This window comes from Dromiciops gliroides, chromosome 1 (assembly GCF_019393635.1).
Source record: "Dromiciops gliroides isolate mDroGli1 chromosome 1, mDroGli1.pri, whole genome shotgun sequence".
Lineage (NCBI taxonomy): Eukaryota > Metazoa > Chordata > Mammalia > Microbiotheria > Microbiotheriidae > Dromiciops > Dromiciops gliroides.
The window spans coordinates 603,406,560-603,433,253 of record NC_057861.1 but is presented as its reverse complement, the minus strand read 5'-3'; the positions used below and the strand labels follow the sequence as shown (position 1 = coordinate 603,433,253).

The window sequence follows — 26,694 nt, the reverse complement described above, 5'->3', positions numbered from 1 at the left end:
GAATGTTCCAAATGTGTACATGTAAATATATTTTTTTCACTTAAATTCTTGGCTGGGAACTTCAAATTATTACTCAAATGTCTTATTCTCCTTTCCATTCTTTTATCCAACACTATCATTCCAGTGCCTTGGATAATTACAAAAGTCATAAAATTAAGAAAAAAGAAAAAGATATTCATTGAAAATTGGCCTGGGGACAGCTATGTGGCACAGTGGATAGAACACTGGCCCTGGAGTCAGGAGGACTTGAGTTCAAATTTGGCCTCAGACACTTGATACTTACTAGCTGTATGACCCTGGGCAAGTTGCTTAACACCAATTGCCTCACCAAAAAAAAGAAAAGAAAAGGAAAAAGAAAAAGAAAAAAGAAAATTGAGCTAAATGGCAACTTTGTAAAACTGAAATATACAAATGCAACTTGGGCAGAACACCCAGGGCTTTGTCTCAGGGTGCTGAAATTTAGAGGGCATTGATAGCACATACACAATTCATCTTCATGCAAATACATGACAAGGATGATTTAACTAAAATATATTATATTTTATATGTATATAATGTATTATATTATAGAAGCCATCATCTGATAGATGCTTCTTTTCCCCAAGTGCTGTAACAAAACTAGTTCAGATTTGCTCTTTCCCAGAATCTCTGTCTCCAACACTCTACTTAACTGAATTTGTCTTTAAAAAATTATTTGAGTGAACTTTTCATACTCCTTCCCCCAGTCCTATTTTGTGACATTTTCTTGGGTCACACCCACACAAAAATGTTAGTTACAGTTCTTTATGTGGGTATTCTAGTTTGAGGCTCTGTAATATTACAAATAAATCAATTACATTTCCCAAGTGTTTGGTGACATCACCCAGACTAGCTTGCAGCATTATGCATGAGAGCTAGTCCAAGAATGAAAATTAACCTTATGTAAAATTCAGCCTGAAAAAGTGTTCTTCTTAAAAAAAGAGAGAGAACTGAATATAACTTTAAGAATATATTTTAAGTTACATCATTCTCTCCTGTTTGTTCTGTTCTTTATATTTGGATAAATACCATGTTCTAGGTTTAGTCTTTCTGCGTTGTTTCTTTATTTTGTCACCTTTTCTTTGCTGTGCTAATTTTGTATTTGGTCTCTTTCTAGGTGATTGAATGCATCACTCAGGGCCGAGTCCTGCAGAGGCCTAGAACATGCCCAAAAGAAGTGTATGACCTGATGCTGGGGTGCTGGCAGCGGGAGCCTCACATGAGGCTCAACATCAAAGATATCCATTCCCTCCTTCTGAACTTGGCCAAGGCATCCCCAGTCTACCTGGATATTCTAGGCTAGGGTCCCCACCAACCTTCTACTCCCCATTGCACTTCCTCAGACAGGCCGAGTGAACGATTGTGTTCTAGCTGCCGCTGAACTCCACCCAAATGTGTTCTTAACTGACAGTATTAATGACAAAGACATTGAGAAGCTTTCAGAGGGAAGCAGTGTGCACTTCTCCATCTGTAGACACAGTATTGACTTCCTTTTGACATTATCAAGTCTTATCTCTTTTTCTCTCTTTTTTCCCATCTCCTTGGTTTTTTTCTTTTCTTCTCTCTCTTTCCCCTGCCCCCACCCTTTCTTTCCAATCAATCTGGCTTCTGCATCATCATTATTATTATTATTATTATTAACTCTGCATAGACAAAAGCCTTAAAAAAACACACAAAAACCTGATTTGTTTTATCGGCAGATGCCTGAGTTTGTCCCACTCAACTAACAATGCCTTCTTGTACTCCTGCCTTTGCAAAGGATGACAAAAAAAGGGAAAACTTGAGTATCTGACTCCAACTTTGTGACTTCTGTTGTACATACATTGGGAGTTTCTATGGATTTGCGTCTATTTATTTATTATTATTATTATTACTATTATTCACATCATCATCACTATTATTTGACTGCTTAAGCCCTTGTATGGAACAGGAAAAGCGATGTTCTATCTGGAAAGCCTATTTCTATGGCAGAGAGAAGGAAGACTTGTGATCCACTGTATGGGAAATCAACAAAGACTGGAATCAGCTGGCATCAGAGCCCACTTGTGAAACTCCAACTCTGTGCGGGAAGGAAGTATCTGACACATTCCCCTGAGCACCTTCATGGATCATGGAACTCCATGCTTTTGGGCTACTCTTTTTCCCCCATGACCAGATGCAGTATGTTATGGTAGAAAGAAAAAAAAAAGGTTCCTGAATTTTACAAGGTAGATGGCAGTATTATAAGCTCAGATGTACCTGTGTCTGTAGGATATTGTGATGCCAATGGTTTGTTTAAAAAAAAAAAAAAGTGTTCTCCACCAAGCCTTTGGCAAATCATGCTAAAATTAGATGTATTTTTTGTACAGTGTTAATTTCAGGGTCAAGCTTGGAATCTGAAGGCTTTGGTAAGATAGGGCAAGCTGTAAATGCTGAGGCAAAGTTTATCTTCTATTGTGCTTATATCAGACAGCATCTCCTGCCTTCCCTCTTTCCTCCCCTTCCCCATCTCCCCTCTTCACTGTGCAAGCAAAATCGTGCATGGTCTTTGTCAATTAATACTTTGTGCACAGGAATTACTGTGCACCCTGAAAGGCATAGCCAATCCATAAAGGTGTAACATATTTAATTAAAGGAAGCTAATGGAGGTCATTAGAGACATTGAAACATTTCTGCATTGTAACAGATAATGCTAGGCTGGGACGAATTCAGACCCTGAAACATGGAGGTCCTAATGGGTTGGACCAAAAGGATTGAGAGGGAAGGGTAGTAATAAATCCCAGAGGCAACTAAAATATATGTGACTCTGTGGTGATCCCTTGATATTCAGTGCTCTGGTTGGGAGAGTCATTTCATTTAGAGCATCCTTGGCTATTGGATGTATGTATTGTTGTTGTTGTTTTTAACTTTTTTTTGTTATGTTATTAGATGTGGCATGGTATGCCAATGGGAGACTGCCCAGACTGAGCATTGGAGGCGAGCTCACATAGTAAATACTTTCTGCAAAAAAAAAAAAATTATATATATATGGATATAAATTGAAATTTAAAGTCCTTGTTATTATTAGTGGTACCAAGAAAGAAATCCCTTTCTAATCTTTATGAACACTTGCCTCCCTCTATGAGGGGGGACTGTTGCTGAAAAATTGACCTCTTTCTAACACGAGCCAGATTGAAAAGGAGTCATTTTTATTTGTTGTGTGTGTGTGTGTGTTTTTTATTTCAAAAGTTGTGTTTTGTTTTTTATGTGCAATCACTGTATTGCTGTTTGACTTACATACAATTATTTATCAAGGTACCACCTTCTCCATGACAGGCGTTTGAAGCCAGTCCTCAGAAATTCAAAACATAAAATAACAAAGACAATAAAAAAATCAATTTAAAAATCTCAAACCGACCCTTCCCTATAATCTTCTGGTCAGTGAGTGACAGGATTGAAATGTTTTCATTTGTGAGTGCTAAGAAAATAATCCAAGATAGACATACTAATATAATGAAAGCCATAGATATCATTAAGGAACCATATTACTTTTCAGCCACTGTGGAAAGCGAGATTGGAAGGAAGGGATAGAACAGTTTCATAGGGAGCCTTTTTTGCAAGGCCATGGATGTGGACTAAAGCAGGGCAGTATGGTAGACCCTCCTGGAAGAGCTTTATCAGGTCGAGTTGATCTTATTAGAGAAGTTGGAAGTTGCTTATTTTTATTTCATCCATTTCTAATAAGACAATAGCCTAAAGGGACCAGATTTAAGAAGAACTGTGCCGTTTTAGGGAAAGGGATTATCAGAATTGAATGGAAAACTGGGACAATGGGACCCAGGTTCATTCTATCACAAAGCAGTTTTGTCTCCTGGTCTCGACCCACTGGGGGAAAAGAGAAGAAATGTTCCCTTGCAGTCCATCAGAAAAGCACTTTGAAGTTGCGAGATGAAAGGTTCTATGCAAGTGCAAAGTATTATTATTGATTGCTATTTATTGTTGTTGTCGTTATTATTGCTGCTATTTCTATTCCTACTGTTTGTGTTCATGTGAGAGAGATTCTCTCCTTCCAAGAAAAGAGGCAGGTTCACAAAGAAACTGGACAAGCAGCAAAAACAAACAGAAAACAGCTTGACCTTCTTGGTCCTAATCCCTTCATCTCCCCTCAATGCCTCCCGCCTCCCCCCTGTATTATAGGAGTTTTCTCCTATAAAGTAGAGAAAATGTCTAGTGGTTTAAGAATATGTCTTGCAAGTCATATTGCAGGGCAATCCAAAGAACCCAATGGCCTAATCCAAATCTAGTCAGCCCTATCTTCCTAAACAAACCAGATTTTTCTGGGTCCAGCCCCATTTCTAAGATGATTTGATTGTTAAGCGGTGAAAAACTCTTTGCCAGACTGTCCATCCTGAGTTAGGGCTCGGGAAATGTGACCACCACCTTCTATATCTTCCCATTATGCAGCTTCTGAGATCGAATCTGTAGCCCATGCAAATGAGCAGTAAACAAAAGAAAAATCTGAGTTCCTTAATTCACCCCCTGGGGGTCTAAAATTAGCTGAATAAGCAGAAAAGCAAGAGGAGAAAAACAAGATCACCAAGAGGTGAGCTGCTTCTACACGAATCATGCTCACTTTTAAGTAAGCCCTGATACACTGAGCAAATATGACAATCAGGCATATTTAGAAACCTTCTTGGACTATGCTGAAAAGGATCAGACAAATAAATGACATTCTAGACATGTATATTTACCTAAGTTCTACATGTGGTATTTACATGTATTTATATATGTTGCATTTGGTTTATACATGTGCAAACGTGCACACACAGTGTGCTTATGTGTTGATGTGTAAATGTATACCCCCACATTCATAGGGATAGCTGTCATTAGAATAAAATCTTGTTAGACTGAGCTAACCGGATAAATAACCCAAATTTTAATTTTTTAAAGAAACCATCTCCTAGTTAATGGTTCATTTCTCTACAGTGGTAGGACAAATGGAAGACCCTAAGAATGTTGGTAGGAGCACCATCACACCCCATTTTGTGCACCCACCAATTTCTTGCATAGCAGATTGGATTAAGAAAGTCATTCTCAGTATAAAGTTCCAGGACATAAAAATTGGATTTTGTCTTTGTTTTATGTTCACTCAGTCCCATCGTTTTTATATTGTCCCAGTATGATTCTTGTGTCCTCTGGGGATTTTACACTTGTGTGAAGAAACCAAGAATTCCAGAGAAAGAACTGGAATGTTTGGGCCACAGTTCCCCCACCCCACCTCCCTGAGAGAACAATGGTGAGAAGTCCAAGACCCTGCAATAATAGCAGCAAATGTTAGACACTTCCCACATTCTCCCCTCAACCTCCCTAAATCTGCAGAATACAAGCAGGCTGGATGGAATGCACTCTTTTATAAAGAGCCAAAAACCCCAGGATACATGGTAGAGGGCCTCCTTGTCATAAATAGACTTCTCCCCTACCCTCACAGTTTTGAAGAACTGCACAGCCCATAGAGATAGATACATGGTCTCTGACCCAGTAAATAGCCTCTCCCTCTCTTTCCCTCCCCCCATCTCCTTCCTCGACCCCCCCTTCTCTCTTCCTCCTTTCTTTCTCCTTCCCCTTCCTTCTCCCTTTTCCCTCCTCTCCTCTCTTCTCCCCTCTCTCTTCCCATCCTGCCCATTCCCTCTCTTTTTTTCTTTCCTTCTTTCTAACACTCAGAGATTTTTTTTTCCTTTGGGGTTGTGGCTTATCTGTGTCTTGCTGTTACAGAAGAAATACGAACTATCTAGGGACATAAATGATGTTCTAAATCCCTGGATGTCCAGGTCACCAGTTGAGTAAATTAGGGATGAATATTTATACCCACAGAAACCCTCCCTGAGGCTAAGGTAGTTTGTAAATGGACATCAAATGTTATTCTAATGAATTTGGATTGGGGAAGAGGTCGGATTTATAGGTAAAAACCCAGGTTTCTGTGGCACAGAAAGCTTCACGTCTTCTTGCCATCAGGGCTGGAATGAATCCCTACTGCTCCAGCCAAGGGGTCCTTGAAGAAGCTTCCTTTGGGTTGTTTACTTGCATTTTCCCCTCTTTTTTTTCTTCCTTCTTTGCTACATTCATCACAAATATGAAGCAAAAAAAAAAATAATAACAAAGGTCTGTGTGTTGCAAGCAAAACACTGTGAATTTCACAACAACAACAAAGCAATTCTTTTGCCATCTAAATATATGTCTCAGGAGAAGTGGGGAAAGATAGGGGGGATATTATTTTACAGTCTATGCATTCTAGGGCCAGGTCGATGTTTATTTATCTCTTTGGTTTCTGCATCAAAAGAGCCCCCAAGCAAAGAGTAACCAGACATGCATCTTTTTGAAAATGAAATATATTGGATGAGTATCCCAGAAGCTGCTAGTAGCCAAATAATTGAACAGAAATTGAAAAGGAAGACGAAGTGGAATGGGATGTCTATAGAGGCCAACATCTTGCAGCTTATGTGTATATTCCTGTCGCTTAAAGAAAAATCACAATTTGTGCGAAACAGCTGAATGTGTTTTAAATAATAAGGTCTTTGATTTAAATGTGGATTTCACTTATGTAACCCTTTAAGAAATGACCAAATTATGATGAAATATTGGTTCCTGCCCTGGTCTTTACCTATACTTTATGTATCTGTGTAGAGACGCAGCAATGCTATACATTTGTGTATGTATATAGAGAGATGTTTGTATCTATCCAGGCAGTATATACATACATTTCAATATCTCTCTATGGATAGACTTTCACTAATCTGTGACCTGGTGTTTCTCTCTCATCCCCTTTCTCTCTTTCTCCCTCTGTTCAATTTATTTTCCTTTATTTTCCTTTCATTTTATTTGTTGTGATGTCTCTGTACAGATGCCTAGTGGTTCTCATTTTTGCAGTCTGTTATAGAGGTCCATTGCTTTAAAAAATAAAAAAAAAGACCCACTTGCATCTTGGCTGATTTCAAAGTGACACCTGAGTATCAGTGTTTAAAAAGCAAGTTTTGTTTGTGAATCATGTGACCAGCTTCTCTCAACCTGACATGGAAAGTCTCTTGTACTACAGTGTATTTAATAAAAATGATGTCTTAAAAATAAACAATGTCATACAAAAGAAAGATTACTTCAAGTGATAATGGTGCTGGTTACTTTTAAAAGTATTCAGAATTTTCAGAAGTTGTGATATGCTCTTTTCCTTTTCGGTGGTTCAGTTGATAGAGCACAGGGGCTGGATTCAGGAAAATCTGAGTTCAAATGTGGCCTCAGACACTTACTAGCTTTGTGATCCTGGGCTAGTCACTTAACCCTGTTTGCCTCAGTTTCCTCATCTGTAAAATGAGCTGGAGAAGGCAATGGTAAACTATTCCATTGTCTTTGCCAAAAAAACCAAAAACAAATGGGGTCACGAAGAGTAGAATAAAACTGAAACAACTGAACAACAAATGGTCTTTACTTTTGTCCCCCATTGCCTTGTGTGAAGAAAAGCTCCCAAACTGCTCCAAAAATTCCAAATGGAGTCTCAGATTTTGCTGTTATCTTTTTTTCTTTGCTAAGCACTTATGGCCCAGGAGGTCTTGGAGAACACAGCAATATGACCTAGTACACAGAATTACTTCCCATCTCCTCTGTTGGATGTGGGCTGACAAAATGAGTCCTTAAGAGTATATGTCCTATTGAAAAGAGAAAAGAATGTTCCCTGTGAGTAATAATGAGATGATGGATGGTACAGGCGGTACCCAGGCTGGGCATATTCATTCTTGGGGCAGGGATTCTTCTCTCTTTGATGAAGCATCCAGATGGAAGTTTAAGTGCCTCTTGAATTAATTGGTAGGAAGAATGCAGAAAGCTGGGCCCTCTGAATTCAAATCCACTGATTTTTACTTCCAAGTAAGACAACACTTCTTTGGAACCTGTTTTTCATGAGTTTAAAATGATGGCAAAAAACAGAGATAGGAAGAAGAAGATAGTATGCAATATTTGAAGTCAGAAGACCTTGGGTTCAAATCCTGCCTCAAGCATTTAGTAGCTCTGTGACCATGGCCAAGTCAATAGGCCTCCCAAGGTCTTAGTTTTCCTGTCCATAAAATAGTGATAACAGGTCTTAGAGTTGTCATGAAGAAAGCATTTTATGAACTTGGAAGTACTGTATAAATGTGAATTATTATTATTATTGTTATTATTATTATTATTGCCAACCAGTGCCTCTAAAGGAGATGCATGTTTTTATCAGAATTCCCTTCTTCAGAAATCCAAATCAGACTGGATGGTCAAAGTTTAAATTATATACAAGGAACAATTAAGGTGGCAAATAAAATCAGAGATCTGGAAAACCTAAATGCAAAGTAGCCATGTAATCTTATCTCAGATTTCTATTTCAGGTGCTCATTACTACCATTTTGTTGTTCAGCCATGTCCAACTTTTTGTGACCTTATTTTCTTGGGTGAAGATACCAGAGTGTTTTGCCATTTCCTTCTCCATCTCATTTTACAGATGAGGAAACTGAGGCAAACAGGGTGAAGTGATTTGCCCAGGGTCACACAGCCAGTAAGTGTCTGAGGCCAGATCTGAAGTCAAGAAGATGAGTCTTCCTGATTCCAGGCCTGTCACTCTAGCCACTGTGCCACTTAGCTGCCCAATTACTACCATTAGACCATCTTTATAAAGCTCACGTATCTTATTTCAAATAATTTAACTACAAACAACAGTCCTATTTTTATTCACCATAGCATAAATGACTGCTTTTCAGCCTATAGCTTAGCACCCACCAGACCTGCCATTCCTATGTATCCTCATTTTCCTAAAGCTAAGCCCTTCAGCAGCTAGGTGGCACAGTAGATAGAGCACTAGCCCTGAAATTGGGAGGATCTAAGTTCAAACCTCACCTTAGACACTTTACAAGCTGTGTGACCCTGGACAAGTCACTGGAAGAAGGAGTGAGGCTGGTGACTTTGCACAGCCCTCCCTCACTTAAATCCAATTCACCGCAAGTCATGATATCATTTGATGCCATGGTCCTCTTCGAGAACAAAGGACAAACAACAACAAACTTAAGCCCTAATAATCATAATCGACTTTCATAGAGCACCTTAAAGTTTGCAAAGGGCTTTATGGGGATCATGATATTTGAATTTCCTCAAATCCCTGTGAGTTAAGTACAGAGGATATTATTGCCCCCATTTTATAGATAAGGAAATTTAGGATGAGAGAGTTTAAGTGAATTGTCCAGAATAGCACAGCAAGTAAATGTCCCACCCAGGTCCCCTAGAAAGCCACTGCCTCCTCTCTAGACAAATCTAGGACTGCTCATCTGTTGTTGGTGACAAACAATAAAAGCAGGAGCCACGACATCTTTGTTTTCTCTGCCTCGTGATAAGAAGTGACCTGAGATCCAGAAACCAATAAGAACAAAGGCAAAGATTTGTCTGTAACCAAACTGAAGGGGTTTTGATTGAAAGCCTAGTGGTAAATGGCTAACAGCAGCCTATTTGAGGTTGGAAAGTCTCGGTTTGTCCACAGGGTGAGGACATATTTGGCCATAGCAACTCCCGATGAGGAGTGCCAACTTAAATCAATGGAGGGATACCCTCCAGGATGAAATCTGATCCCCTTGAAGCATTTGAGGACCTCCCCTCCTGTTTAGCACAGTCACCTAAATAATAATACTTAATTTTTTTCATAAAGAATTGTTATTGAATGAATGAATGAATAGAATAGAGGCATGGTTATCATTATTGTTAGAACCATTGCCTCATAAAAGTGCTAATACTATTGGAATTATTGAGTATCTTGTACTCTAGATAGGGGGTCTACTAAGTGAGAGAATTTCTGAAATGTGGGGTTTTCCAGACATTCCAACACTTTCTTTTCTAACTTGGATACCAAGATCTGGACAAGAGCTGCAGGCCTTCCCCCTTTGCTTTGATTATTGGGCTCATTGTTGGGGGGAAGAGCAGGAGGAGGGGGTAGGACAGGCAGGTGGGGAAAAAAGAGACCAACATAAAGATAGTGGAAACACCTCCCTTAATTGAGAATTGAAGGAATTGGGGGCAGCTAGGTGGCGCAGTGAATAAAGCACCGGCCCTAGAGTCAGGAGGACCTGAGTTCAAATCTGACCTCAGACACTTGACACTTACTACCTGTGTGTCCTTGGGCTAGTCATTTAACCGTCATTGCCCCCCCCCCAAATAACAAATAAATTAGCACTGAGAATTGAAGGAATGACTGCCAGATGTCTACTGTATATCTCTTCCTTCACTGAGAAACCACTGTGCTAGTAATGGCATTGGGGTTCTGGGCTATGGCAATGGTGTTAATCTAAGATCTGTCAGAAAGTTTAAAGATAGTTCCACTGGAGAGACAATGGCCCCAAGATGAAAGGCAAGCATGTCTCTAGGAATAGTTCTCCAGCAGGGGATGAAGGGCAGGGCTCCCTCCCTTGCCAAGCTTGCCCTGCCCATCAAAATGGTGGATCTTGCCTGAGTAGAGCTAAGATTAGGAATTTTTGTATCTGGAGCATCTTAGGGAGGGGGAGGGAGCAGCAAGTATGGTCGGAAATCGCCTCAGGTGGAGAGTGAGAGTAGACACTAGCTTGTTGGGGGTGGGGGAGGGTAGGACACAGAGATCCTCAGACACCATGATGCTGCCACTGGGAAACCGGCACATGCCTAAAGAAGGAAGGTAGGCCATATAACTAATTACGCTTGATCATTAGGAGCAATGGTCAGCTGGTTTTTTACACATTCTCTAGATAGAAGTGAATGGGGCTAGGAAGAAGGGGAAGGGATAATAACCCTTGCAACAAATAGATAAATGCTTTGGGAGAATAAGGTAAAAGAGGCCTTAGGTCTTTCTCTACTAAAAACCAAACCAAACAAAAAACCCCAAGGTGTCAGGTTAGGACTAGAACACATCATCTAGTCCAACTCTTTCATTTTGCAGAGGGGTAAACTGAGGCTGCAGGGAGGGGAATGTGATTTTCCCAAAGACACAGAAGATAGCTTAGCCAACCCTTCTTGAAGCCAAGGCTGGGTGGAGGTGGGGGTAAAGTGGGACTACCATCTCACTCTCGGCCTATTAGAGCTGCTGGGGACATTTTACAAAGGAAGAGAGACCTAGAATAAATTACTGCCAGATCAAGGACTAGAATCCATGTATCCCACCTCCCTGGACACTGCCCCTTAAGCTGGATTGCTGAGACTTTCAAATTTACAGACCCCACCCAAGCAAGGTCTGGGAAATGTGGGCCCCTCCGGATACCTCCTGATCCCAAGCCCATCCTGCCTCATCCCAGTTTGCTCTACCCTCCTTGAAATTTTGAGCAGAGCTTCTAGCAGAAGACAAGGTCCCTGAGACAGTTTAGTGCTAAGTCTTCAACTATGTTAATGTGGTGTGTGTTATGTTTTGTTTTGTTTTGTTTTGTTTAGTGAGGCAATTGGGGTTAAGTGACTTGCCCAGGGTCACACAGCTAGTAAGTGTCAAGTGTCTGAGGCCAGATTTGAACTCAGGTCCTCCTGACTCCAGGGCCGGTGCTCTATCCACTGCGCCACCTAGCTGCCCTGTGTGTTATGTTTTGAGGGCCTTTCCCCCCAGGAACATCTGATCCTCTAGCAGGGCTGAAGGACTGTCCCCTTTGACCCATTCCACCTGAAGTATGCCCTTCTCACTTTCCCATCCCCAAGGAAATTAGGGGTAAAACAGCATCTCTACTGCTCTAGACCAGGCTGGACCCTGTCCTCTGCAGGGACCAGGGCATGGCCCACCCCATTTTTTTTTTTTTTTGCGGGGCAATGGGGGTTAAGTGACTTGCCCAGGGTCACACAGCTAGTAAGTGTCAAGTGTCTGAGGCCGGCTTTGAACTCAGGTACTCCTGAATCCAGGGCCAGTGCTTTATCCGGCCCACTCCATTTTCAAATGAAGCTTCCTACCACCTTAACTCCACCCTCTGTCCCCTCCCACACCCCCAAGATCCAAGGTCTCAAAGCATAAGCATTCCCAGGAAAGTCTATCCTACCAGCTGGGGCCAAGGTGCTTTTTTTCTTTCCCTAAATTGTTCTACATTTAAACCCAGCCCATCTCGAGGAGCCAATTTCTGTGGGTGAGGGGGATACTCCCTGTTCCCTAGTTCTAACCTTAGGGATGTACTTTCATCTGGTCCCCAGTCTTTTAGGAAATCTGGAAAAGAGATAGATATGTTACAAGGCAGGCCTTAAAGGCTGGCTGTTCTCTGTACTGAAGGAACCAGATCTCTGGGCCAAGCCTGAGCCGGCCTCCCCATCCGTAGGCCAGGCCAGAGATCCAATCTCTCCAGCTGTTCCTTTGCCTCCTCACCCTTGGCAGATTCCCAGATGCAAACTGTTCCCTTAACAGGAGTGGCTTCCCACTCCCCAACTCCTTCCCCCAGTCCTCATCAAACTACTAGGGCTTCCTCCTCCCCCTTCTTCTTTGGAAGACTGGCAGAACTGTTAAGCAGGGTGTCTTAAATCAACAATCAACAAGTATTCAGTTTCATTTGGTGCCAGGTACTGAGCTAAATGCTGGGGATTCAAAGAATGACATCATCCCAACTCACAAGGAGTTCACATTCTAAGGAGGGAAAGGAACAAATAGGTGGGTGCTCAGAGATAACAAGGACTATATACATGTGTCTATACATACATATTTGTTGTTCAATCATTTCAGTCGTATACAACTCTTCATGGACCTCATTTGGGGTTTTCTTGGCAAAAATACTGGAGCAGTTTGTGACTTCCTTCTCCAGCTCATTTTACAGATGAGAAAACTGAGGCAAATAGGGTTAAGTAAGTGTCTGAGGTCAGATTTGAACTCAGGTCTTCCTGACTCCAGGTGCAGTGCTCTATCCACTGTACCACCTAGCTGCCCTATATATACGTATATGCAAAACATACATATTATGTGCATTATATATGGCACAAATACAAAGTGAATAAAAGCGAATTTATATATAGAAAGTAATTAAATACAAGGTAGTTTAGGAGTGTGAGATTTAAAATTGGATATTAGATCATAAATCTCCCCTCTTTAACCTTTCCCTTAATTTATCTCCCAGACTAGTAAATAGAAAAAGCTTCTGGTTTTCTAGTTAGAGCTTTTATTGTATGGTAGTCACAAGGTGATGTTGATTAGGATAGGAAAGTAGAAATACAATACAAATCGTCTTAAGTCTAGGCTTAGTCTATATTCCGTATAAAACTCACCAAAACCCAAGGCCACCTTTGGGGAGAGAGAGAGAGACCGAGTCAAGCGTGTGCTGTTAACTGAGAGCCGGGCCGAGTCGAACTCCAGTCAGCGTCTGTCTGTGCAGCGCAGCCAGGAGACCAGCGGAGCAGGAAAAAAGGCCTACTTCCATTCTCTTCCTTGCCTTTTAAGCTCGCACCCCGGAAGTGGAGTGCTAGCAGGCAGTCTGACATGCGCAGCAGGCGGACTGGCGTGCGTAGCTCATGTCATTAGTCTCCTCCCCGAAAGGGTGGTCCTTCAAAAACTGGCATCTTTCAGTTTTCCTAACTGACTGTTAAAAAACTTTCATATTTTTTTTTGCCACTGGAGGGAGGGCACTAACAATTCAGGAAAGGTGAATAAGGAAAGACTTTATGCAGAAGAGGGTGCTTGCGTTGTATCTATTTTTTTTTTTTTGGACGGAGCAATGAGGGTTAAGTGACTCGTTCAAGGTCCCACAGCTAGTATGTGTCAAGTGTATGAGGCTGAATTTGAACTCAGATCCTCCTGAATCCAGGGCCTGTGCTTTCATCCACTGCACCACCTAGCTGCCCCACCACCTAGCTGCTCCCAAGTTGTGTCTTAAATGAAGAGAGGAACTCTATGTGGTGGAGGTAAGGAGGCAGTCCATCTGGGCATGTGGGCCTGTTGGTGCAAAGACAGGACGATAGGAGATTCGTGTTGTGTGAGGATGAGAGAGGACAATGCGGTTAAATACTAGAGTTCAAGAATAGGAATGACATCAATGTGGCTGGAAAGATGGGTCAGGGCCAATTTGCATAGGGCTTTAAAAGCTACACAGAAGAGTTTATATTTTATACTAGAGGCAATCAGAAGAACAAGCACAGTTACTGCCGGGCCAGGCTTCAGTTCCTAGGGCGAGATCATCCACCAGAATTAATAACTACTAGGCAGTAGAAGCATAGAAAACGAGAGCCGGAAATGACTCTTGAAGTCACGGAGGTCAGGGGCATCACTAGCAATTTCTGTACCTGGGCCATGTGAGGGGGGAGAGTCTAGAGTTTCACATAAGGTTCTGCACTCCTATGGGAGGACGAGCTCCAAAGATGGGGCCACTGTCAGAGGGGTGGTGGGGGCAGAGAGGGCTTCGCAGCCCCTGGGGCAGCAATGATAATGCCCTGGAAATTTGCTGCTCTGGAGCAAAGTTCAAGGTTTTTGCTACCCCAGCCCGGCTCTCCCCAGGCTGTTAAGTATCTACAGAATCACTGCCTAGCATGCCAAAGTAAAGATAGATCCTTGGTGACACTGAGAGTTTGATATCAACATTTCATGGAAGGACTTTTGCTTATTATTAAAGCACTATTCCAAATCTTGCTAAATGGCTTTGGAGAGATACTGAATTATAGATCTATCCATAGGTTGGGTATTTAACCCCACTCTGAAATTCAGAATGAGAAAGTAAGTTTCTCGGGTCAGCTAGGTGGCACAGTGGATAGAGCACTGGCCCTGGATTTAGGAATACCTGAGTTCAAATCCGGCCTCAGATACTTGACACTTACTAGCTGTGTGACCCTGGGCAAGTCACTTAACCCCCATTGCCCTGCAAAAATTAAAAAAAAATTAAAAAGAGAAAGTAAGTTTCTCAATGATATATCTTTGTTTTATATAAAACTTTTAGAAAAAATGCTATTAAAAAGGGGGCAGAGATAAGGGAGAAAGGGGAAAGAGACAGAGAGACAGAGATAAGGATAGGTATAGACAGGGAGAGGAGAGGGAGAAAAAGAGATGGAGAAGAGAGGCAGAGAATTCTAGGTTTAGAACTGGAAGGGGCTTTAGAGGCTATTATTTTAAAGTTTAGGAAACTGAGGAACAGGAAGGTTAACTTTTTTCCAGAGGCCACAAAGCCAATTCGTGTCAAAGACAGGATCTGAACCAGGCTCTTTCTATTTCTAAATCCAGTTTCCTATTTTTTCCATCATCTGGGCTTGAAGTCAGGAAGATTCAAGATTCAAGTCCTCTGATTCATCCTGATTGCATGACCTTAGGCAAATCAATTTCTCATTGCTCTAAGACACTCCTGAGGACTATAAATTGCAGAACAGGTGTTGATCAGTGGAGGGAATATCCTCACCAGGAGTTTCTTACATCAATACAATTATAAATCTGGACCAAAAACCCAAAATAAAACAAAACACCAAAACCCCACACAATTAAAAACCCCACTCAAATCCAAGCTCATCCAGGTTACCACTCAGATCTCACTCCCTTTGTGTGCATGTAGTTGGAGTTTCCTGAAACCGAAATCAAAAGCATAATCTTCACATTGTCATTTTGCTCCTTGCAATTACAGGTGTTCCTATTCATTAGCTTGAGCAATAGACTCCATTGTATGGAGCCAGGTGAGTGGAAGCTTTGACATGGATTTAAAGAGCCTAAATGTTACTCCATTAACAGATGGGTCCAAGAAAGAATATTTAAAAGGATTTCTAGAGAACTGTCAACTTAAAGAGTTGCAAGGGCTCTTGGGCTTCCATTCAAATGAATATTTTTTCACTATTAAAGTGATTTGGCCTCAAATAATGATTAAAGTGGAAGGGTGCAGGCTAGAGTTTAGGATACACAGCCCCTGCTTTTTACACATTACCTACTCTATACATTTTTACAATCCAGCCACACTGACCTATTTGCTGTTCTTTGTAAACCACTCCATTTCCCATCTCCATGCCTTTGCACTGGCAGTACCCTCGGGCATGGAATATTATCTGTTTCTTCTTACCTCTATTTCTGAGAATCCCTGGCCTCCTTCAAGATTCAACTGAAAAGACCATCTGCAGGAAGTCTCTCCCAGTCCCTCCAAATACCAGTGCCTTCCTTGCCAAAGGTATATATTTTTTAAATCATTATTAAATTGTATTTTTTAATTTATGGAATAAAACAAGCATTTCCATAACATGGTACAATAAAAAAAGATGTTTGTACATGAAACTGAAAATCTACTATGCACAAATTGCTATTCCTTTCAAATATACAAGAAAATTATCATGTAAATTTGTTTTCTTTTTTTTTTCCTTCCCTCAGCTCCTTGCCCTAGAGATAACTACAATCAGACACAAATAGATGTATGTATCTGTGTATGTATTTGTGGGTGTGAGTGTATATGTGTGTGTGTGTGTAAAGTTATTTTATACATACTTCTATTTATTAGTGCTTTCCCTGAATGCAGATAGCATCTTTCTTCATATGTCCTTTATAGTTAATTTGGGTATTTATAATAATCAAAATAACTTACTCATTCAAAGTCATTCTTAAAACAATATTACTATTACTGTATACAATGTTATCTTGGTTCTGCTCATTTTGCTCCTCATTATTTCATGTAAGTCTATCCATGGTTTTCTAAGATCATTAAGCTTATCATTCCTTACAGTACAGTAGTATTCCTTCACAATCATATACTACAATGTGTTTAGCCATTCCCCATCTGATGGGCATCCCCACAATTTCCAGTTCTTTGCCTCCACAAAGAAAGCTGCTATAAACAATTTAGAATATATGGGTTCTTTTCCTTTTTTCCTAATTATCTTCAGAAATAGACCAAGTAGTAGTATTGCTAGATCAAAGGGTATATGGAGTTTAATGACTCTTTGGGCATAATTCCAGATTGTTCTCCAAAATGGTTGGATCAGTTCACAATTCCAACAACAATGAATTAATGTCCCAATTTTTCTACATCCCCTCCAACATTTGTTACTCTCCCCTTTTATCATTTTAGCTAATCTGATAGGTATAAAATGATATCTCAAGGTTGTTTTAACTTGCATTTCTCTAATCAATAATGATTTAGAGTATTTTGTATGACTATAAATTGTTTTTATTTCTTCATTGGAAAACTGCCTGTTTATACAGGGATAGATATCTTGTACCTACTAAGTGTATATCTTGCATATTCCTATATACATGTTGTCTCCCTCCATTAGGATGTAAGTTATTTAAAGGCTCTGGCTGTTTTTATTTTGTCTTTGTATTCCTGCCAAAGACACAATTGGTTAATCCCATTACAAGGAGTAGATAGTTGGCACAGTGGATAGAGCACCAGCCCTGGAATCAGGAGTACCTGAGTTCAAATGCGGCCTCAGACACTAACACTTACTAGCTGTGTGACCCTGGGCAAGTCACTTAACCCCAATTGCCTCACTTAAAAAAAAAAAAGGAGTAGATAGTGAACCTCACCAGGTAACATTACGTACTGTCATCCAAGGCAGGTAGCTAGCTATCTTTAAAGTTTTTGGCCCAACCTTACCCAGTATCTGATATAAATTGGTATGAAGTTGAGGGGCTGCCTATTCAATAGCCTATCGCACTACTGATTTGGAAGGGAACTTTGACCTGCTCTGTGTTTCTGACCTATGCTACTTTGCCTCTCCTTAGGCAAAATAATGTCTCACCCGTTACTCCCAGATTCTCCCCATATTGATGTTAGACTTAATGAGGGCACCCAATTAGCTTAGGCCCCTATGACTGAACTTCTGAGTGCAAAAACCAGGAGAAAAAAATAGACACATTACACACACTTTTAAGTTAAAACTGCACTTTTCACATTTTCTCCATCATTCTTAAGCCTAGACAAGCCAGCCTGACCCTCCACTGTGAACTGGGGTTACAGACATTCACCATTCTGTCTGGCTTCAACCAGGATTAAGGAATTCTAGGGTCTGAGTGGAAAGAATTTGGGGAATCTTAAAGTCAGAGGATTTAAGGACTGGAAGGAGTCTTAGAGGTTGGCTAGTTAATAAATAATTGTGAAAATTAAATATTTTGAAGCACTTTGCAAACTGTAAATTTTGCTATATTAATGCTAAGTATTGTTAAAGCACATATCTAAAGAATTATAGAATGAAAAGGAATATAGAAATTGTCTGGTGGATAAAGCACCGGCCTTAGATTCAGGAGAACCTGAGTTCAAATCCAGCTCAGGCACTTGACACTTACTAGCTGTGTGACCCTGGACAAGTCACTTAACCCTCATTGCCCTGCCCCCCCCCAAATCATCTGATCCACTACCCCCTTCCTTTTTTATATATGAGTTAACTGAGTCTCAGAGTAGTCAAGTGACTTCTTTAACATCTCACAGCAGAAAAGCTGAAACTAGAACCCAGGTCTCTTAATTCCCATGCTCTGTTCTTTCTACTTAGGCCCCTATTGTCTTCATATTAATAGCAATGCATTATATTATTTTTTGAAAAATAAATGTTTTTATTTTCCTTGCATTTATAATCTGTCCCTCCTACTAAAACTCTTGTAATAAACATACATAGTCTATGAAAGCAGATTCCTGAGGTGACTATACCCCCAAATCTATGTTTCTCTCTCTGCATTTTAAGTCCATCACCCCTCTGGTAGGAGATGACTGTATATTTCATCTTCAGCTGTCTAATCTTGATTTATTATTATACTGATCAGAATCCTAAAGTCTTTCAAAGTTGTTTTTCTCTATAATGTTGCTATTGTATAAATTTTCATCCTAACTCAATGCAGAGAGAAAATCTCAAACGACAAAGATCATTATTCATATTTAAAAGATGGCTTGGCATAGTGGGTAGAATATTGAACTAGGAGTAAGGAAGACCTGGGCATATCTCATCTCTGACACTGAATAGATTGGCGACTCTGACTTAGTTTTCACATCTGCAAAATGAAGATAATAACACCCATTGTACTTATCTCGGAGGGCTAGCAGGAAGTTCAAAGGGATCCTTGTATTTAAAGTGCTCTGTAAATTTTAAAGCACTATAAGTTAGGTTTAAAAAAAAACTTGGAAATATGATTTTTGAGGGGAAAGAGCTATGGATCTATGATTTCATTTGTGTGGGGAACTCTCAGTATGGGCATTTTCTCCCCTGACATTAGCTACTCACTCCTGTAAGAAGCATAAGGTCTTAGAGAGTTGCCTAGGGCAACTGAGAGTTTAAGAGACTTCTCTTGGGTCAGGAGAAGCCAGGCTTTGTCAGAGGCAGGATAAATCCTTTGTTTTATTGGGTTTGAGAGCGTGCTGTATCTCATAGATGGCACTGCCTCTCTAAATGTCCCTTATTATTATAGTTGTTATTGTTAATAGTAGTAAATTTAAACTGCCATTTGAGACTCAAATTCAAATTCTTCCATGGTATACTGTTCATTTGATAATACTGGGCTTTAGGAACCAGAGGCTCAGAATTCATTCTTCTGGGCGTGAGACTCAGGGGTTGGGGTGGTGGGGAGTGTCTTAATCTTAACCTCTAATCTTCTTAATCCTCCCGTTACTTAAACCAGATCTCCTTTCAAAACAGAGGCCCAGTAACAGAGGCATTAAACAACCTCACAGAAAATTGGAAGGGTCATTGGGTTGGTAACCCCAAAGCTGAATGGCCTTGGCTTATAAGAGCAAAGAAAGTGCCTGCATGCAAACTAGCCAGGGCTGGATTTTCAGAATTGGTCCTGTGTGTCTCCATGGCAACACCTGCTTTTGAAAGGATGCTCTCTGTAGAGTGGATAGCCTCTTCGAGTGTGACTCCCTTCACATTCTCAAAAGGGACAATTAGGACCAAATGAAATCCACAGAATGTTCGGAGTTCTGGCAGTTGTGTTCAATTCAGCTTGACCAAGGAACATTTTTGTGGTATATTTTTCAAAAACAGTAATCTGCAATATTTAGAGGCAGCATGGTATAGTAGAAATAACATAGGGATAAGCATCAGAAGACTGGTTCTACTTCCTGTACAACATTAGGTAAATCACTGGACCTCCCTGTGGCTCAGTTTCCCCATCCATAAACTGACAATAATGAAACTTATGCCAGCTACTCCCATAAATAATGAGGAAATCACTTTGTAAAGTGCCCTGTAAATTTGAACTGTTATGCAAGCAATTATTTTCCCCATCTTGGTGATAATCTGCATGTGGACAAATTGCTAGAATCAATCAGGAAAATCTATGTTCAAATCTAGCCTCTGATACTTACTAGCTGTTTGATGATACACAAGTCAATTAATCACAGTTTTGGGGCAGCTAGGTGGCACAGTATATAAAGTACTTGGCCTGGAGACAGGAAGTTCTGAGTTCAAATCTACTCTCAGACATTTACTAGCTATGTGACCCTAAACAAGTTCCCTGTTTGCCTCAGTTTACTCATCCATAATATGGGGATGATAATAATAGCACTTACCTCTCAGGGTTGTTGTCAGGATCAAATGGAATAATAATAATTGTAAAGTGCTTACCGCAGTGCTCGGCGCATAGGAAGTACTATATAAATGTTAGCTATTCTTATTTTATTATTATCATATAGCCTCTAAGGTAGGAAAGTCCATGGATCCCCAAAGAATCTATGGCTGGATAAAGAGGTATTCTGGGCAGCTAGATGGTGCAGTGGTAAAGCACTGGCTCTGGATTCAGGAGTACCTGAGTTCAAATCTGGCCTCAGACACTTGACACTTACTAGCTGTATGACCCTGGGCAAGTCACTTAACCCTCATTGCCCTGCAAAAAAACAAAAAATAAACAAACAAACAAAAGAGGTATTCTGGTAAATGTTTAACAACCAGCTCTCAGGGGGAATGGGGGATATATGCATGACATACTTTTAAGTTAAAACTGCATTTTTCACATTTTCTTCATCACTTTCTTGAGCCTAGACAATTAACAAGTGAATCAAGCCCTGGTAACACTAACCCATGTCCAAAGCATATACTTGTGGTATAACTTTAACAATTACCTCTCACAGAGCAAAACAAGAAGTTTGCAGGACACACACACACACACACACACACACACACACACACACATGGCTAATGTAGGGGGGTCCATGAACCCGGAGAGGAAAACATTTGCACCATTATTTTAACGAATCTTTGGTTTCCTTGATAATCCAATGTGTTTTATTTTATACACTTTAAAACAATATTCTGAGAAGAGCTCCATAGACTTCATTAGACTGCCCAAGGGGCCCATGACACACAAAAAGTCAAGAACCCCTGCTCTATAATCCCTTATTGCCTCCAAGCTGTGATCTTGTGAGGCTACACAAAAGAATGAGATGGAAGAGCTGCTTTCCCACAGTCACTTAAGTGAATTGTTAACTGTTAGGTCTAAAAGGAACCTTAAAGATCCTCTAGTCCTATCTCCCCTCCAGCCAAACCCCTCATTTTGAAGATGAGGAAACCGAGGTTCAGAGAGGCAAAGTGAGTGGTCCAACCTTACACAGTAAATCAGTGGCAGAACCAGGACATGAACCCAGATTTCCCAATTCCTAGCCTCCAGCCCTTTCCACTTTACCATGTTCTTGTCTTAAGATGCACAGGGGACTAATTAAAATGCAAATGTGTTGCCTGTGAATGGTAATCCATTATGTTTCACTAATATAAAATCCATGATTTTGCATAAATGAGTATGAATGCCTAGGGGCAGCTAGGTGGCACAGTAGATAGAACACTGGGCTTGGAATCAGGAAGACTCAAATTCCTGAGTTCAAATCCAACCTCCGATACTTACTAGCTGTGTGACCTTGGGCAAGTCACTTAATCCTGTTTGCCTTAATTTTTTTATCTGTAAAATGAGCTGGAGAAGAAAATGGCAAATCAATCCACTCTCTTTGCCAAGAAATTCCAAAATGGGTTCACAAAGAGTCAAATATGACTGAAATAACTGAACAGCAACTGTATGAATGTCAGGCACCATGGAAGTTCATTAGATTAGCCAACAAGGATAAATTAGTATAAGTAGCTAATGAGGCTACTTTGAATTACAGAAACAGCCACCCAGACAGGACTTCAACAGGTTACCTCTTTGTGGTAGCATTGTAAGAGTAGGGGGCTCACATCAATCAATCAATCAATCAATCAATCAATCAATCAGCTTTTATTAAGTGCTTTCTATGTTCTAGGCATTGTGGTAGGCACTGGATATACAAATACAATAAACTCAGAGAGTTTAAATGTTAACAGAGAAGATAATATACACATACAAAAGTTTATATAAAATATGTACACAAAAATAAATACAAGGTAATTTTGTGGGAAGGCACTAGCAGCTTGGGGGAGAATCAGGAAAGGATTCATAGAGGAGGTGACATTGAAACTGAGTTTTGGTGCAATAGACAGAACATCGGGCCTGGAGTCACCAAGACTCATCTTCCTGAGTTCAAATCCAACCTCAGACCCTTACTAGCTGTGTGACCCTGGGCAAGTCACTTCACCCTGTTTGCCTCAGTTTCCTCTTCTATAAAATGAACTGGAGAAGGAAATGGCAAACCACCCCATTGTCTTTGCCAAGAAAACCCCAGATAAGGTCATGAAGAATTGGGCATGACTGAACAAAACAACAACAATATATATCAATATATCTATATCTATCTACCTATGTAAAATAGCCAACATTTGTAAAGTGCCTACTATGTTCCAGACACTATGCAAGAAGGGACCTTAGGAATCAACTAGACCCACTCCTTATTTTGCAGATGAGAAGCCTAAAACTCAGAGTAAAGTGCCTGAGATCACAGAGGCAGTAAGTTCAAGAAGCAACACTTGAACCATAAGTACGATAGTTTATAAACCTTCCCCACCCTCCTGGCCACCCATCCTAGATGCAGAAGGAGCTACATCCAGTCTCCTACCCTACTGTAGATGACAAAATTCTCTTTTTGACAGCTAAGTCCCTTTCCTCCTTATTGGATATTCTCTAGGTTGAACCTTTGAATAGCGTGGAAAAATTATCATAATTATTATCATATGTGATCCTCACAATAACCCTAGGATGTTGGTGCCTTTATTATCCCCATTTTACAGATAAGGAAACTGAGGCAACCAGAGGGTAAGTGACTTGCCCAGGGTCACATAGTAAGTAAATGTCTGAGGCAGGATTTGAACTCAAGTCTTCAGTGGATAGAGTTCCACTGTGCCACCTAACTGATAGAAGTGAGGAAGCAGTGTTTTCCAGACATGGGGGACAACTAAGGCAAAAGCCCAGAGATGGTGTATGGTGAATGAAGAGCAGTTAAGAAAGTCACTTTGCCTGGACAATAAAATGAATGAAGGGAAATAATAAAATCAACTGTGTCTCCTATTCTAAACGATCGCTAGAGACAGAAATTTTTCCATTTACCTAACTATTTGACCAACTTACAGGCTTTAAAATCTAGGAATTTTCCCTGAGACTCAGTCTAAATGTTTCCTCAAAGGGGCATGGGGGGAAGAGAAAGATGTGATGCTGTGTGGGACAGAAAGTTTCTAAAGAGCTTTAAGAGCCCTGGTGAGAAGAAAGAAAAGAAAGCTAATGATTATTTCCCAACTAAGCCAAAACAAGGAGGCTGTTTGCTAACCTAAAGATAGCCTTTATTTTATTTTTTCCTGAAGAACATCTGCTCTTAGAATTATTAGGCATCAGCGTTCATTAACACAGGAAGTAAAATGTCTGAGCTTCGTGTCACTGGGATTGTTCAAGTACAAAATCAGACAGACACTCGTGGGAGTGATTTGGGAAATTTTTTCACACTACTCAAAGGTTCAACCTAGAGAATAGCTAATAAGGAGGAAAGGGACTTGGTTGTCAAGAAGAGAATTTTGTCATCCACAGTAGGGTAGGAGACTGGATGTAGCTCCTTCTGGGTCTAGGGTGGGTGGCCAGGAGGGTGGGGAAGGTTCATAAACTATCGTACTCATGGTTCAAGTGTTGCTTCTGGAACTTACTGCCTCGGTGATTTCGAGCACTTTATTCTGGGTTTCAGGCTTCTCATGTGTAAAATGAGGAGTGGGTCCAGTTGATTGCTAAGGTCCCTTCTAGCTCTAAACCTACAATTCTCTACCATGTGTGAATTTCTCAAGCATCTGGAGGAAAAATATTATCTAACTTTTTAAAGTAGTTATTCCCCCACCCCACCCCCAATTTTTTTTACATAAGTCTCACTTGATCTTCACAACTCTAAGGGCAGGGGAAAGTATAAGCATCTCCATTTTGCAGATGTGAAAAATAATACCCTGAGTAGTCAAGTCATTGCCAGGCGTGGAACCCAAGTCACCGGATCCCTTGTCTTTCTGTTCTGTCCATTATGCCTCTTCTAAAAGATACTATCCCAATTCTTATATACCTTAAAAGGGCTAATATCAAGGCCATTGCTAGTCGTTTCCACTGCTAGTTTTGCTGGGCAAATTTGGGTACTTTTAGTGATCTATCCTGTGGATCTGCTTTCCATGCTAGAAGCAGCAGAGTACAGGGAGAAAGACCTGGAGATGCCCTTACAATGTGGCCTTGAATAAGTCATTTATACTCTCTGGGCCTCAGTTTCCTGATATGTAAAATGAGGGGGGTCAAATAGATGATCTCTAAGGTCTCTCCTAGCTCTAAATCAGTGATCTGATAACCTCTTTCCCAGACCCCAGGCAACCTGTAGGATATATCATTGATGATATATATGATAACTCACTGCCTAGAGCTAATTCTTCAGATAGAGAAACAGAATATACTTTTTTTTTTTTTTTTGGTGAGGCAATTGGGGTTAAGTGACTTGCCCAGGGTCACACAGCTAGTAAGTGCTAAGTGTCTGAGGCCGGATTTGAACTCAGGTCCTCTTGAATCCAGGGTCAGGGCTCTATCCACTGCACCACCTAGCTGTCCCCCAGGATATACTTTTAATAAGGAATTTTTCAAGGCTCTTGACCAATTTCAAGATCTCAAAACTGAAGATAAAATATCTCTGGCCTTGCTATCCAGTCTCTAAAATCAAATCACATTTCAGCTTCTCTCTCAACTCTACCAAGATTATTCCTTTCTTCTACCTTTAAGGTCAGCACCAATGACAAAAAATATTGGAGATAAAAACACATTGAAAAACTACCAACCCTCCCCCTCCACTCTATTCCATTCAATACATTTCTATTAAAAATGCCTACCAGAGAGGCAGGTAGGTGGCACAGTGGATAGAGCACTGGCCCTGGATTAAGGAAGACCTGAGTTCAAATCCGGCCTCAGACATTTAACACTTTCTAGCTGTGTGACCCTGGGCAACTCACTTAACCCCAATTGCCTCACCAAAAAAAAAAAATGCCTACCAGTTACCAGATATTCTGTTAGGCACCAGGACTATATAATCAAGATAGCCCCTACCCTATTTACAATCTGCTGTGGCAATACACCATATACATGGTTAGGTAAATGTATAATATATAAAGTAATTGAGAGACTGAAACAGAGAGAGAGAGAGGAAAGAGGAAAAGAAAGAAAGAATAAATAAAAGTGAGAGAAAGAAAACACTGAGAGAGAGGAGAGGGAAAAGAGAGGATGAGAGGAAACAATGAGAGAGACATAAAGGAGAAAGAGGCAAGAGAGAGAGACACAGATAGAGGGAGACAGAGATAGAGAGAGACAGAGAGAAAAAACAAAGAGAGACAGAGAAAAACAGAAAGAGACAGAGACATACAGAAAGAGAGGAAAGGAAAAGAAAGAGTAAATAAAAGTGAAGAGAGAGAAAACAGTGAAAGAACAAGAAAAGAGAAGAGAGGGAGAAGAGAGGATGAGAGGAAACAGTGAGAAAGAGATAAAGGAGAAAGAGGCAAGAAAGAGAAAGACAGAGATAGTGACAGAGACAGAGAGAGAAAAAACAGAAAAACAGACAGAGAGACACAGAGACAGAGACAGAAAGAGAGAGAACACTAATAATTAGGGATGACTTGAACTATGTTTTAAAGGAAATGCTTAAGCAGAGGTGAGGAAGGAGGGCCTTCCATATATAGGTGTCCCCCTGTGCAAAGGCAAAGAGGTGAAACAATGCTATATAGGGAGAACATGACCACCTTGACTAGATTAGAGAATCTATGAAGTAATACAACAATGACTGGAAAGGTATGTGGGAGCCATGTTGTGGAAGGCTTTGAATTCCAGGCAGAGGATTGTGCATTGTATCCTAGGGAAAATAGGGAGCCTCTGAAGATGGTTGAGGAAGAGAGCAAGGTCGTTAGTTTGGTAGTTCTAAGGACGATGGATTGGAGAGGGGAGAGACCTCAGGCCTTCTCCCGACACCCAGTCTGCCCATAGTCAGTTCCCTTTCCTTTTTTCACCCTCAGTTTTCAGCCTTGATTCTCTCACCCTCATGGCTGTTCAGCATGCAAGCATCCCTCTATCACCCTACCTACTTGCTCCACACCCCTCTCACGTCTTTTTAAAGATATTTTGGGAATCAGCACAAACGCACATACATAGACCAATTACTCAATCTCCCAGCAAGTATGGAAATGGAAGAAGTAGAGTCCTTCTGTCTCCTAGCAACAAGAAGGAGGCAGGGGTGGGAGGGAGGGATGAAGCCCAAAGAGCTGAGAGCTGGTTGCCCAGCAGTGCTCTGCTATAGAAAGCACTTCCACAAATGACTTCAGTTGCCTTTGTCATTTCTAAAATGGGACATGGTGATCATTGGTGCTTTTAAGCACTTATGTTATTCATTTAAGGGGGCTCTGCTGACATACTCAGATGCTGCAATT

At 40.7% G+C, this 26,694-nt stretch overlaps 1 protein-coding gene across 2 annotated transcripts in view; it reads left to right on the top strand.

The window, feature by feature from the left end:
• NTRK2 (neurotrophic receptor tyrosine kinase 2) overlaps window positions 1-7,123 on the top strand; it is a 435,747-nt gene extending 428,624 nt beyond the window's left edge. For both annotated transcript variants that reach the window (XM_043987820.1, XM_043987811.1), the window contains exon 17: window positions 1,136-7,123. In XM_043987820.1, coding sequence (XP_043843755.1) covers window positions 1,136-1,321 — 186 coding nt within the window. In that variant the 3' untranslated portion in view covers window positions 1,322-7,123. The remainder of the gene's footprint in view (window positions 1-1,135) is intronic.
• Window positions 7,124-26,694: the final 19,571 nt, after the last annotated feature.